A 14,477-nucleotide genomic window follows, 5' to 3' on the forward strand; every position below is an offset into this window, starting at 1 on the left:
ACGTCGTTGTCTAGTAACAATGTTACAAGTTATCTTTATGTAATAACAAATCTTTCCACACCCTCTCTGCTGTATTATATTACACGAAAGTGATAGATTCTATTTGCGAGTAATGCTCACTTTCATGATACATCAGTGTGCAGTGTGTAGTTGAATACACAAGGGTCTCCAGTTCCATCGGTACGGGCTACTCGAATACTGCCCTTTCTTTGAAGATCTCTCAATTCAGGAATATCGTACAGCTGTATATAAACTAGTGAGTCTACTAGTCCATGCTGCTTGCCATAATCTAGCTCATAGTAGTAGCCAAAGAGGCTAGTAGATCTGTGGGTGCCGTCATACAAGGTGTAGTTCACCTGCATAATGAAACAAACCCCATCAAACTAGTTGACGAACCTAGAACAGCGACACACCTATGAAAAATTTTCTACTCTCATTTGTACCTACATGTGCTCTAAACAAAATTTCTTAGCAAAAACACAAAGCAAAAACTTTACAAATTTTTTTTACTTCAAACGGAATTTACGTAAAAGGACCATTACGTTATAGAAGCATAATTATATATTTGTAAATATAGGCTGCAGGTTGAGAGCTACGGCCTGATGACTTAACAAGCATGAAACTGCCAGTGGCTAACCAATATGAGTACTCTGTTTACTTCTATACTAGTTTATACAACTCCATTTCACATTGAGCACCATGGTTTCAGTTCTACTTATAATAAATTACAATATATATGTATATATCATATCTTGCTTATATATATATAATTTTGTTATCTGAAACCTCTACTTACCATATTTTTTGATAAGACTAGTTATTAACAATCACTATGTTGAAATTTCAGGACAGACTTGTTAATAGCAAAATTGTTTTGGCGAGATCAACCTCAAACATTGTATCACAATAATTGCACTGAGTCAGTCCATGCACTGAGTCAGTCCATGCACTGAGTCAGTCCATGCACTGAGTCAGTCCATGCACTGAGTCAGTCCATGCACTGAGTCAGTCCATGCACTGAGTCAGTCCATGCACACAATCAGTCCATGGCTATACAACTTAAGTAAAAAGCAGAGTTTTTGTAGCGACTATTCACATCTGAACTTAAGCATATCTTATCAAATCATTACAAGTCCCAGAGATTACCTGGAATGGTTGAGTGAGCGGTCCATCGATGTGATAGCCGATGACCACAATGGACTGGTTGCTGACGGAGTGAAACCTGCACTCGCTGATGATTGGCCTCTGAAAATCCTGCTGTATTTGTTGGGCTAGGTTAGCCTGAGCTGATGCGCCGCAGGTGAACATTGGATCCCACGCAAATGCTGTTACTTTACTAATCATCGCTCCAACATGAGTAAGAGCTTGGTCTAGTCGGTACTTATCTACCCTTTGTACCTTTCTATCCATTCCTGAAAATAGAATGTGGGAACAATTGCTGTAGAACAGGTTTCTACAACCTCTAGTTTGAAGGAAGCTCTCTCGGTTCGTTTTATTATAATCATTCATCATTTTTGCTGATATAGAGTCATTTTACCTGACTTCTTGCTATCCACTGGCCCACACCAGCTTGTCTTTGGTATGTCAGCATAGGCCTCTATCATAAGCCATGGGGTAGTGAAGCTTTTGAGCTCTTGAAAAAACTGTAACACACAGAAGTAACGGCATGTTTCATATATAGGTAATCTATGAACCATTATAAGTTGTGCTGAAAAAGATAAGAGCTACGAAACTTCAGATTGGACTCCTAGCTAGTAAACTGTCATGGAGAACATTCCCCGTTGGTGTTGTCGGGAGATTTGGTAGATTATTTAACTGTCACGGGTACAACACAAACGTTTTGACCAAATAGTTACCAAATAATAATTTCAGAAGTAAATTATAAATTTATATATTAATTTATGAAAATAATTTATAAAATATAAATTTATGATTATAAATTTATAACTTTATAAATTATTTATAAAAAATAATTCATCAGTTATTTATACATTATAAGTAAAGTATAAATAGTAATAGTTTTTCCCAAATAGCTAATAATAGCTGATTTAAATACAGGTGTCTCGCAGGGAGGCGATAATTTCAAACTAAGTGCCACACAAGAAGGAGACAACCTCAGCTCAACTGTAACACGGTAACAAGAAACCTTCAACACAACTTGTGACAATTTATAAAATAACTCAAAGCATCAATCTCACAGATAAATGAACCTTTCAGCAAAACTCTGAAAAGTAGGAGATGGTTCTTAGGAGGTTGTCTCACAATTAAGAAACACCTTCGACGCATCCGTCTCACAAGGAGGGGATAACTCTAGCTTGTTCATCTAAACTGCTGCGCGAGCAAAAGACAACTCAATGATAATTGTGATAAACCTATTATCATCATGGAGCGCAAATAAATAGCAATTTATTTTTGTTATTCAAACAATTTGGTTCAGAACCAAATTGACTTTGCTTTGACTTGCTGAACAGACTCATAGCAGAGATTATTTGATGAATATAGTTGGCTTTTCCTTTCTATTGTCAATTTCTTGATTTTCATCTCCAGTTGATTATATAACATAGAGGACTATGTTACTGCTACTGAGTCTACCGTTACTGCTCTATACCCTAGAAACACTTTAGTACTTAATATGCTTTAAATGAATTGTTTGGAGACTCAAAACATTATAAAGCGGCTCTTCGCAGTCACCCTTAGTTGTTACTTGAGAAATGTAAGATGAGACAACTCACTTCAGAAATGGAGGCATAGTAGACATCATCAAATGTTGTCTTCATCGTTATAGATTTATTTTTGGCAGAGAGAATTTCCCAGAGTTCATAATCTGTATCATAGATTGCTTTGCGCTTTTCTTCCTCTCTGTAATAAGCAGCTTGCCCTGTTCCACAAAAACAGCAATGGAGATTTTACAGTCTTCAAAGCAGGAAGGAATGCTCTGCAGTTAACCTGATGTTAGAATCATCCTCTCTTGCTCTTTTTCAACTTATCTCTTTTGCAAAGCTTAATTATGCATCTCATCGGTGGAGAGTTACCTCAAATCTAAGACGCACAACAGGTCAGCTTAGTTAATTCATTTACTGCAGAAACTAAGTTTAAATGAGCAACTCTAAGGTTGTAACTTTCCTCTGTCTGTTAAGGATTCGTACAGAGACCCGTATAACCTTATATATTCCAAAATAATTTAATTTAAGGCACTTAGGTAAGTATACTCTATTTTCTAAGGTTCATCATATCAAAGATCAGCTAATTAATCTCTGAATTGCTGTTATGAAAATAATATTTTAAACAAACATATAGATGAATCAATTTTTGATACAAACTGCTTGCTATTGTATCTATAAATTTAAAGAAAAAAAAACAGGAATAGTGATTATAAATCTATATTTATCTGAGTTTTGTATTACAATTGATATTAAAACCGCTAATCTTTTTACCAATCCATGAAGGAAGGAACTTTTTATAGCAAACCGTAATTTTTTACAAATCACTGACAGCGATGAACAGGTAATTTTGTGTGCATTATAATATGCTAGCACATTGACATCCCAGCAGACCGTGAGAGATCATCAGATGTAATAGCAACCTACATAATTATTCTGTAACGTTGGAAGGTGAATAATTGGCAGTGATCTTAGTGTGCTGAGTGAGAATACTGAATGAAGCAGATTTGAATCCTGTGAAATACAATATTTTTTTCTAACTTGTGACCGGGGCTTTAAATAGCCGGACAAACGGTCACATCTCGTATTATAGTGAAGATTGTAGAAAATATCATCCTACCTTCTCCTCTACCATCCCGTATGATCAAAGCAGCCATAGGAGCCAAGAATCCAATAGCTTTAAGGCCGTTCATATGCCCAGATAGAGTCGTATTGCTTGCGTAAGACAAATCTATAGTAGGGGAGGCCAGGAAGTCGTACCCAAAGTATCCTGTAAGAAAGTAGAGTTCCCTCCAAAACAGCACAACAGCTTCTGGTGGGATTCTATGGCTGAATGTTGTGTGGTTTTGCTTATTGATAATATAGTCTGGAATGACTTCAACATCACTGTAGTAACCTGCAAGGCAATATCACAGTTCGTCGCATGTCGCAATGAATTCCATAGTTTCACATGTCACAGCATGTCATAAGCAAAGGTATTCAACATACCTGAATATAATCATACCATTAATAATCTTAATCTATATATATATTTTTCAGAGTATGTCCGTATGTATGCATTCCGGCTATTGCTATTAAAATCTTGGAATAAAGAATCCGTACCGACGAACAATTGATCTCAGACCCTACCATTCACCAGTCCGACGCCCTACCCAATAGGCCACAGAGAATGAGTCGATAGTCTGCCGATATAAGTCACCATATGGGAGCACATACCCAACGGCTTTGCATACCACGCAGGGTGATGGCATAAGTAAGTGATTGTCATTAGTTAGCTTACTAAAATTTTCCATTGGCAATCTGCCAGGCTAATAGCAAGTGGCAGGCAACTCTCATTACGTCTCATTGTTTATAAGCTGATTTTTATTACTCGGGCAACGCCGGGTAGCACAGCTAGTCTAATAATATAATCAATCTTGTAATATGATTGTAATGGTTATAAATGTCAAGTATTACATTATGTTGCAATCTACAATGGAACGCTGTTGATTCTATAATAATGCCATAATTGGTCATAGAATATTTACTTCTTTTACAAATACGTATAGATACTTGAAAGTGTATGATGTAGACAGATGTGTAGAAAGGTTCCATGGGAGATATACAAAAAGGTGTATACAAGCAAGCATAGTTTTTTGCACATGTGTATGCAGGCATGTACAGATGTGCGTACTTGACGATGTGTAGGTATAGCTGATATACAATGTAGGTGCTTATATAGAGTTATAGAGATGTATACAGCTATATAACTATAATAGCTGTATACATAGTAATAGACAGAGAGATGTATAGGTGCTAACATTGCATGTCTGAGAGTGTAGATATAAGTATATATAGAAGTATGCTTGAATAGGTATATTGATACTTACACAAGTGTGTAGGAATATACATGCAGAAAGTAGGTGTACATGTATGTGTTTACATGAGTACACAGAAGAGTGTACAGATAAAAGCACGCAGACATACACATGTGAACGAGATATACATACAGAGCCATACTAAATCTCATCACCAGACAGAGTCAGCAATTTCACGTTGCTGTAGAGAAATTATTCATCTTAACTGTAACTAGTCTGTCAGTTCATCAGCTTCATGCACCTCAGTAAACCTTCTAATCATTGGTAAGATTTAATTTTAAATCCAGATTTTTGCAGACAAACAATCATGTTATTCCAGCGCTAGACTACGAGGTCGTATGAGCTTAAAGTATCAACTTTAAAGGCTGTACCATCAGCTGTACAGACAAAACTCTTTGGCTAGTAGTACAAGGACTTTCTTAAGAGCTCTGTCAGAACTAGCAACACACACATAGCTGACACAATCAGGTTTGCTTTACTTCCTTCATGTGTTGATGGGTATTTATTTCCAGAGCACAAAGCTTTAATTTTTATGTCTTGGCTCATCTTGAAAAGAAGCACCTGACTTTCAGTCGTACAAGGGAAGGATGCACTTGGCTTTCAGTCGTACAGATGAAGGAAGCACTTGGCTTTCAGTCGTACAGATGAAGGAAGCACCTGGCTTTCAGTCGCACAGAAGAAGGAAGCACCTGGCTTTCAATCGTACAGAGGAAGGAAACAGTTGGCTTTCAGTCGTATAGAGGAAGGAAGCACCTGGCTTTCAGTCGTACAAAGTAAGACAGCACCTGGCTTTCAGTCGTACAGAGGAAGGAAGCACCTGGCTTTCAGTCGCACAGAGGAAGGAAGCACCTGGTTTTCAGTCGTACAGGGGAAGGAAGCCCTGGACTTTTAGTCGTACAGGGGAAGAAAGCACTTGGCTTTTAGTCGTACAGCGGAAGGAAGCACTTGGCTTTTAGTCGTACAGGGGAAGAAAGCACTTGGCTTTTAGTCGTACAGCGGAAGGAAGCACTTGGCTTTTAGTTGTACAGCGGAAGGAAGCACTTGGCTTTTAGTTGCACAGAGGAAGGAAGCACCTGGCTTTCAGTCGTACAGCGGAAGGAAGCACTTGGCTTTTAGTCGTACAGATGAAGGAAGCACTTGGCTTTCAGGCGCACAGAGGAAGGAAGCACCTGGCTTTCAGTCGTACAGGGGAAGGAAGCCCTGAGCTTTTAGTTGCACAGGGGAAGTAATCTACCAATATCTGGCCAACACTGGGGATCTTCAGGTTTTCATGCTATTTAATTACTAGATAAATTGGCTCGATTCTGACTGCTATTCAGAAATATGGGTTTACTATATATTTACCTTTGAGAGCCGTGTTGTTTTTAAATCGGGCTTTGTGATCTTGAAATATTCTATAGTTGAACTGGAAGAAAGCACTAAGAAGTCCGGAGGAAGCATCATCTTCTTCTACAGACAATATGGAAGTGTGCGGATATTAGTATTGACTATAGTAGCAACTTGCATTAAATTTATTATAAGTTATGACTTTATATGTTTTGTTATAAGTTACTTTTGTTATAAGTTACGACCTTATGACCTCTTCGACTGCATCTCTTATTAACTAAGCTTAATTTGGCAACAATGGCTCTACATGCTAAATTATATTATTACTTTAATTAGAATTGAAGGTAAAACTTTCAGGAGATTAGGTGATGACAGTAATAGATAGGCTCTAAACATTATGACAACCGCTAGTATCACTACATACTTATGGAAATCTATTTGTTATTATCTCTTTATTATAAACATCACTCTATGACAAGTTTGGGTTGGTCAGCGCTGCCAACCATACTAAACTTGGCATATAGCGATGCTGACCTCTGATGTGAAGATATCAATAGCAAATTTAGTTTGTTATAAGCAGGGTTGGCTTGGTTTAAACTAAAGGTTTAAACCGAGTGGTTTAAACCCGGTTTAAACCAGCCCGAAAAAAACGGGTTTTTATGGTTTTTTCAGGTTTTTCATTATTTTTTGTGAAAAACATAATATTTTAAGCTCCTAGTGGTTCATGTGCGGTAGAAATGCAATTATATGTAATTATTAGCTGTGGAAGTTTATTTAGGACACAGCAGTAAATTGATAGCAGAGTTCAAGTTGAAACTACATGAAATCCTAGTGCTACAATGAATTAGTGAATTTCATTTTCAATTGCTTTTATCAAGTGATATGATGATCTCTTTACTGATGAAATATGAAAATCATGTGAAATATACTAATCCAATCATCGTCTCCAATAATGAATAAATAATTTCTCAAGTCTGGCCAGTGAGAAAGGATTACTTATAATTAGAAATTAAAACAATAAGATCCTTTTTGGGCAAAAGCTTCAAGTTTGCAAACTAATATTTTATTTATTGGGCACAAGCCAAAGTAGTTGGATTGTTACAATTCATTTTATCAAGTTTGTTGTGTTTTGAAAAGTTTTGAAAGGCAAAGGTTTTAAGGCAAAACGTAATAGGTGTGCTGTCGTAACGCGAGGTCACGCAGATAGGCTTAAAGCTCACGTAGCAAAATGTCAAGCTGAAAACACCAATTTAGACACTGATGCTAATATTCAGGTGATAGAAGTTGAGTCATCTGCCACTGCTCCAAACACTAGCAATGCATCTGCATCATGCTCTGCTCTACACTACTACACGACTGATCACTGGGATTAAAGTTTCTACTTATACATAGAGCTGTATGTAAAATATTCACTTTATGTGATAAGATTACTGCTCTGTATTTCATTGATCATGTTTGATTTAAGACTCATTCTGAAATTTCCATGTTTTCTCTCTTTTTTCCCATAACAACTCCCACAGCACCATCTTTAACAGATGATTCTACATATGTATGTTCAATACTCAATCATGCAGCTATAGTGAGTGATGTTAATTAGACTTAAAATTGTAAAAACCTTGGTCAAATTATAAAAACCGGTTTAAACCATAAAAACCGGTTTAAACCGAATAAACTTTATTTTTTCGGTTTTTTCATAAAAACCGTGGTTTTTTCCAACCCTGAACTTTATAAGTCAATATAAGATTGAGGAACTTATTGAAGCATTTTTGAATTGCCAATCTCCAGAAATTTTTGCGAAGGTTTAGACAAATTCAATTTGACTGCAATTTTTTCCTCAGTTAGGGTTTTAGGCTGAATAGACTGCAATTTCTTACTCAGGTAGGGTGGTTTAGGTAAGCCCAAATAAACTGTTATGTTTTTCTCCTGTGCTTCTTTAAGTAAGAGGGCGTGTGGATCCCCTTCCCCAGAATATGATGTGAACAGAACAGCCACTCGACTTCCATTGGTATATCCACAATCATCAGCATCTCTATAATCACAAGTAATGGCTCATAGGCACTCGTTGCTTAGTGTTCAACTCAAATTGTAACAAGGTTCAAACTGGATCAGCTACAAATATAGACATAGAGAAGCTTTTGCATCATTTATGGAGAAATAGTGAATAGATATATCGACGGTATAATTTTTATGTTTACTAGTACGCTGGTAGTCCAGTGCGCCATGAAAAATCATCAGGTCTAATAACTATTTGTACAAATATTCCATGATGCTGCAAGGTGGGTGTGTGGGGCAATGGTTAGTGCATGAGTCTACCAAGATGGATATCAGAGTTCTATGCCTGTGTGATACATTTGTTCCCAAATGCTCCAACTAATGGCTGTGCATCAGATGGATGGATACACATGACTGTTATTATTGTAAAGATTGTACTGCATTTTTAAATAATTATTTAGGATTTCGTCAAACATTAGAATGATAAATTGACTAAAAGCATAAAAATAGCAAACAAAATGGAAAAGAAACTAGAACAATGAGATCCTATCAAAAACAGTTTCCATTTATTGATAAAATAGCTGTGCTCTCAAAATGCGTAACTGTTTCAATTACGAGTAGTATTTCAATATCAACTTTAGTCACTATATGAGCTAGCCAGAGTCTACCACAGCCATCCAAAAGAAATCTGCTGAACGATGAAATAAAACCGCACAAAAGCAGCTTTCCACAGTTTTAATTGCAACTAGTTATCTACCTTATTTAATTTTTTCTCCTTGTGGATTCATAGCCAAGTTTTCAATTAAAGATTTCGACATACTCCAAGTCCAAAGTCCTTCAAACTGATTTACTTTGTACTGTTCACCTTTTTGTAGTAATTATAGTTTAGTGTACCAATGTCTTTAGTTACAGCTCTTTGTTTTGATTAGTTCCTAGGTTCATTATATAACTAGATTAATACAGACAAGCCTCAGCGTACAAAATTAATTCTTTACAATATTTGTGTCATGTGTCAACACTATGACATGTTGGAACAAGTATTATTTTAAGCATACATTATATTTTATCATCCAAAAACAACAATAAATACTTGAAGTAATTACATATTATGTGCACATGTAGTCTGACACCAACTGCATTATATAAAAATATGTCAAAATTGAATTTAAATTTTAAGTTTTGTGAAAACTGATTAAAGTAAAAAGGTTTTTGTTGTCACTTACCTTAAGAGCAATTTGAACTCCGTAAGTAGTGCTAATAAACACACTTAACAAGACTTACTCTCAGTTACGTTAACTAAAAATTAAATTAATTTCTCTGTTTATACCTTTTTTGAATTTTATATTTCACTCATAGCAATTTATTATATTCCCTAGCAACACTAACACAACACTTCAATCAATTTTGGACATCATACATTGAAAGTTACTTCATATGTCATCACAACTAGTTGCTTTAATGTTACAGTATATGTAGAGGTGATCAGAAGGCGGGACTAACTATATATGTAAGTTACTTGTACTGATCGAGCCATAGAACTACTCTGTGATATCTCTTCTTGCCCACAGTCACACTCGTATCAAAGCCTTCACAGACCACAAACTCTTCTGAATAGTCATCGTCGTAGCTGTAGGTAGCCCAGGCTTCTATACTCAGGCCTTTGCCAGTGAGCTCCTCTTTGGCGATGTCTATGCAGTGTTTTCCATCTGCGAGCAAAGCAATAGTTGTGACAAAACCTAACAATTGCACAGCTGGTCGCAATTTGCAATGCAACCCAAGTCATGAACTGTATACATTTCCATGGATGCCGTTGTAGCGCTAATGGTAGCATTCGTGAGAAGGCTCAGAGAAATGCTTGTGGCTTTAGAAATACTTTCAAAATTGGGGTTTTTTAATGCCCAGTATATGTTTGATCTATTGATAACCAGTCAGGAAGCAAAAGTGTTTGAAATGATGAAACCATTGCATCAACACAGATACCATTGATTGCTATGGTAACCACGTTGGTCTCAACAAGAACTCACTACTCTCACAATTACATTAACACTCTCGATGTATCAACAATTCCATGTAGCTTGTAATTACGTCTAAAACTTTTTATGGGAGAAACTTGATGATTGCCAATTCTGTAGCATTCAGATTCTTAAACCGAAAAACTAATTTCTCAATCGCTCAAAAAGTAAAGCCTTTAATAGGTTTGATATTTAAGCTAGGTAATTAGAGGTGGTTTTGTGCTTAGGCTGATTAGTCAAATGATGGAGTAATTATGGGTATAATCAGATGACCAGATAGTCAGATGACCAGATAGTCAGATGACCAGATGATCAGATAGTCAGATGATCAGATAGTCAGATAACCAAACAATCAGATGACCCGATAGTCAGATGACCAGATAGTCAGATAATCAGATGATCAGATAGTCAGATGACCAAACAATCAGATGACCCAATAGTCAGATGACCAGATAGTCAGATGATCAGATGATCAGATAGTCAAATGATCAGATAGTCAGATAGTCAAATGATCAGATGACCAGATAGTCAGATGATCAGATGATCAGATAGTCAGATGATCAGATAGTCAGATAGTCAAATGATCAGATAATCAGATGATCAGATAGTCAGATGACCAGATAGTCAGATGATTAGATGATCAGATAGTCAGATGATCAGATAGTCAGATGATCAGATAGTCAAATGATCAGATAATCAGATGATCAGATAGTCAGATGACCAGATAGTCAGATGACCAGATAGTCAGATGACCAAAGAATCAGATGACCTGATAGTCGGATGACCAGTCAGATGACAAGATAGTCAAATGACCAGTTAGTCAGATGACCAGATAGTCGGATGACCAGATAGTCGGATGACCAGATAGTCGGATGACCAGATAGTCGGATGACCAGATAGTCAGATGACCAGATAATCAGATGACCAAACAATCAGATGACCCGATAGTCGGATGACCAGATGATCAGATAGTCAGATGACCAGATAGTCAGATGACCAGTCAGATGACCAGATAGTCAGATGACCAGATAGTCAGATGACCAGATAGTCAGATGACCAGTCAGATGACCAGATAGTCAGATGACCAGATAGTCAGATGACCAGATAGTCAGATGACCAGTCAGATGACCAGATAGTCAGATGACCAGATAGTCAGATGACCCGATAGCCAACCAGGCTTTGTTGGCTTAGTGAACCATTAGTTGAGCTGGAAGAAGGCTGATTTCTATGCTTCGCCATTTCTAATTATATCATCGATAAAGTTGTCTTCACAATATGTACTTAATGAAGCTTATTTAGGATGTCTGTTATGGTCGAAGATCTGGTCAAAGGTGTGGAGTAGAGCATTCTTCACCAAAATGGACAGAAACCTTCAAAGTGTAGCTGTTGAGGTGATCAGTTACATCTGAGTCCATCTTTTGATAGGCAGTTACTGTTGCAAAGTGAACATAGCCTGGTCTCTCAGCCTTTTATCACAGTTCATTTCTCAACCCACCGATACTTACCTATTCGACAGGAAGCGAATGCTGGGTCAGCAGTAATACTTTCGGAAGTACGATTAGAAAATTCAGCTCCTCTCAGCAGTGCGGTGTCACCTCCAACTGTCTTGAATAAGGCCAGCGTTTCTCTGACTTCTGTCTCATTTGTTCTGTCCTTGAACCAGCTGCCAGATAAGGGGTAAGTAGCTCTACACTCTATAACAACAATTGTTAGTAGGCAATATACTACTAATCCATGTGTTAGTACAGCCAACATTATTGCTCATTTGACCAGTTTGACAAAGATCGACAAGTGATCTTCAAACCTACCCACATCTCATGAGATCCAACAGGTGTTCACAGATGAGTTGTGGTATTAGTTATCAAATAACATAATCGTGGTATAGACTTGGTCAACTGTATTTGTTTTACTTATTAAGTAGGACATTTCTAAATGATTTAGATAAATGATTTGGGTTATAAAATATAAATTAAAAATAATTTTGGACATTTTGTTAATAAAGAAATAACTTAAATAGCTTTAAAGATTGAAGAACTAATTTCTGTTTTAATTTGATTTCTGTCTTTTCATTTTGTTGGCATTCATGAAAAACATCATTTTATTGCGTAATACTAATGCCAGCAAAAAATTGTACAATAATACATAAATTTTAGGATATAAGTAAATAAGGTGGTTTATTAGATGGGAACTATTACTGTTGCTGTATTGTGGTCTCAGTCGAACTTCCAACGAGAACATGTGAGAAAAAAAACGTTTCAGAACTTTCTTAAAGCATGCTATTTATCTGAAGTTTCAAAATGTGCGAAGTCCGAGTGGCTCAACACCCATTAGCCTTATTGTTCTTTAAACTATGAAACTGCCACCCTTAATCCAATTTGGTAAAAATCAAGCTAAAGACGTAACAACTACCTCTGCCTAATCCTTTTCAATCTCCCAATATCATGGAAACAATTCTATTAAAATTTACAATGGTAGCCAGCGTTATTGTAAAATGCCAAAGAAGAGCTGTTAGTTAGCATACTTCTGAGTGTGTTTCATAAGAATAATGTACATACATAGTCGCACAGTCAGTGTGCTTTTTAAGGCATGTAATAAACCCAACCAAACTAAAACTGAAAGCAATATAATAAGTTTATCTGTGTTCAGTTCATAAATGAGTGAGAACTTTTATTTCTTATGTACAGGAGACCCTAATGAACAAACAAAAATAGAAGTAATATGCAATAGGCAGTTGCAACACCTATAGCTAGCATGAGCATGACATATATAAACATGTTATAGTTGTCCTACCTTGTCATTCTAAAACGTATGCTTTCATTAGTAAGAAAATCTTTAAGGTATTTTGTTAGTTTGACACACGTTATTGTCACTGGAAAGATGCAAAAACTTTCTACGACTATGCTGGCCGTGTGCACTTATTCTTCTCAAGTTAGAGCGATTTGATTTGTAGGCTGGAGTTATCTTTTCCTAAAGTGGAGGAGATAAGTCTATTTATTGTCCGCTAGTGTCCAAAGCTTTAAGAATGATGTCACAGAAGCGTATAGATTTTGCACTCTTTAAACTCAGAGACCATAAAGACTAACTCGTGGTCTGCCACGATTATCGAGCTGTCTATGTGAAGCGAATCATTAGAGACAGATGAGGACAACAACTGGATGCCTTTCGCTTAGAAGTCAGATAATAGCGTATCACATTGCATTCATGATACTAGTTTTGTTCTCGTTTGTTGTTCTAGTTGCTTCGCATAGTCTCCAGAAAGCTTTCTTTCACCTAAAGCTATTTGACTTTGCCTGGCATTATTGTTTTTTACTTTATCACATTTTGAGTCAATTATTGATTTAAGAGAGAAGAATTTCATCATTGTCATTTCGGCTCATTAACATAATTACTCGCTAATAAGCTAAGGAGATGAGCATCGATTGAGCTGACGATGGCTATGAGTGTATTGAATATGCCCACAGCCATGGATACTCTCTCGTCAAATCAATCGCTTAAAAACAAAGAACGTGTCTTCATTATCCATTGTGACAGACGATTTCTTGGGCGGAAAGCGCCTATTACCTAATGTTGATCCGGTATCAATAGTTTATCGATAATACGAAGCTGACTGAAATCATAAGGTCAAACTTGTGTCAAAACACTTTTCTATAAAATAAGTCACTCGACTCAGATCATAAATACCTTACGAAATAAAACTCGTGATGTAACTTTATAAAAATCTTACTTGGTTGTTTATATATAATATATCCCATTTTTCAAACCGACAGAATCAATCTTTGTAAATGTCAAAATAGGTTTAGAAATTTACCTTATCAATTTTTTTGCAAAAAACTACATTTTTAGCCTGATTAGATTAGCCCACTCTTAGCTATGAACCTCTGCGGTACACCCCATCTTGTGAGCACTAAATACACCCTCTACTGGTTATGTAAACAAGCTAGTAACAAGAAATAAATAACCATATGTTGACTACTACTTGAAAACTATCGTGCTCCTAGTTAAAATTTTAGTAGAAAATATGTGGCATATTAAAAATGTTTGACATTATTGTTGGCCATGAAGACATAGTTGCATTGTTGAAGAGATGCATTGCGTATTTGCGCGGCATGTCATCCTATTGCAAGCGGAAA

At 36.5% G+C, this 14,477-nt stretch overlaps 1 protein-coding gene across 1 annotated transcript; it reads right to left on the minus strand.

Moving 5' to 3' along the window:
* Positions 1 to 122: 122 nt before the first annotated feature.
* LOC137390883 (uncharacterized) lies at positions 123 to 13,812 on the minus strand. Its single transcript, XM_068077202.1, has 8 exons — positions 13,737 to 13,812; positions 11,853 to 12,041; positions 9,852 to 10,041; positions 8,218 to 8,372; positions 6,362 to 6,466; positions 3,781 to 4,056; positions 2,733 to 2,878; positions 123 to 356 (listed from the first exon to the last, which is right to left on the minus strand). The coding sequence occupies exons 1-8, from the start codon at positions 13,810 to 13,812 to the stop codon at positions 123 to 125; spliced, it is 1,371 nt and encodes a 456-aa protein (XP_067933303.1).
* Positions 13,813 to 14,477: the final 665 nt, after the last annotated feature.

The sequence above is a fragment of the Watersipora subatra genome, chromosome 1 (assembly GCF_963576615.1).
Source record: "Watersipora subatra chromosome 1, tzWatSuba1.1, whole genome shotgun sequence".
Lineage (NCBI taxonomy): Eukaryota > Metazoa > Bryozoa > Gymnolaemata > Cheilostomatida > Watersiporidae > Watersipora > Watersipora subatra.

Bases quoted from the DNA above. Each gene is read 5' to 3' on its own strand.
- LOC137390883 (XM_068077202.1), bottom strand. From the start codon at position 13,812: ATGGCTGTGGGCATATTCAATACACTCATAGCCATCGTCAGCTCAATC. The intron at 6,467-8,217 runs GTAAGAAATTGC...TATTGTCTGTAG, and splicing joins ACCTAAACCACCCTACCTGA to AAGAAGATGATGCTTCCTCC. The intron at 357-2,732 runs GTGAGTTGTCTC...TTCATTATGCAG, and splicing joins ACTATGCCTCCATTTCTGAA to GTGAACTACACCTTGTATGA.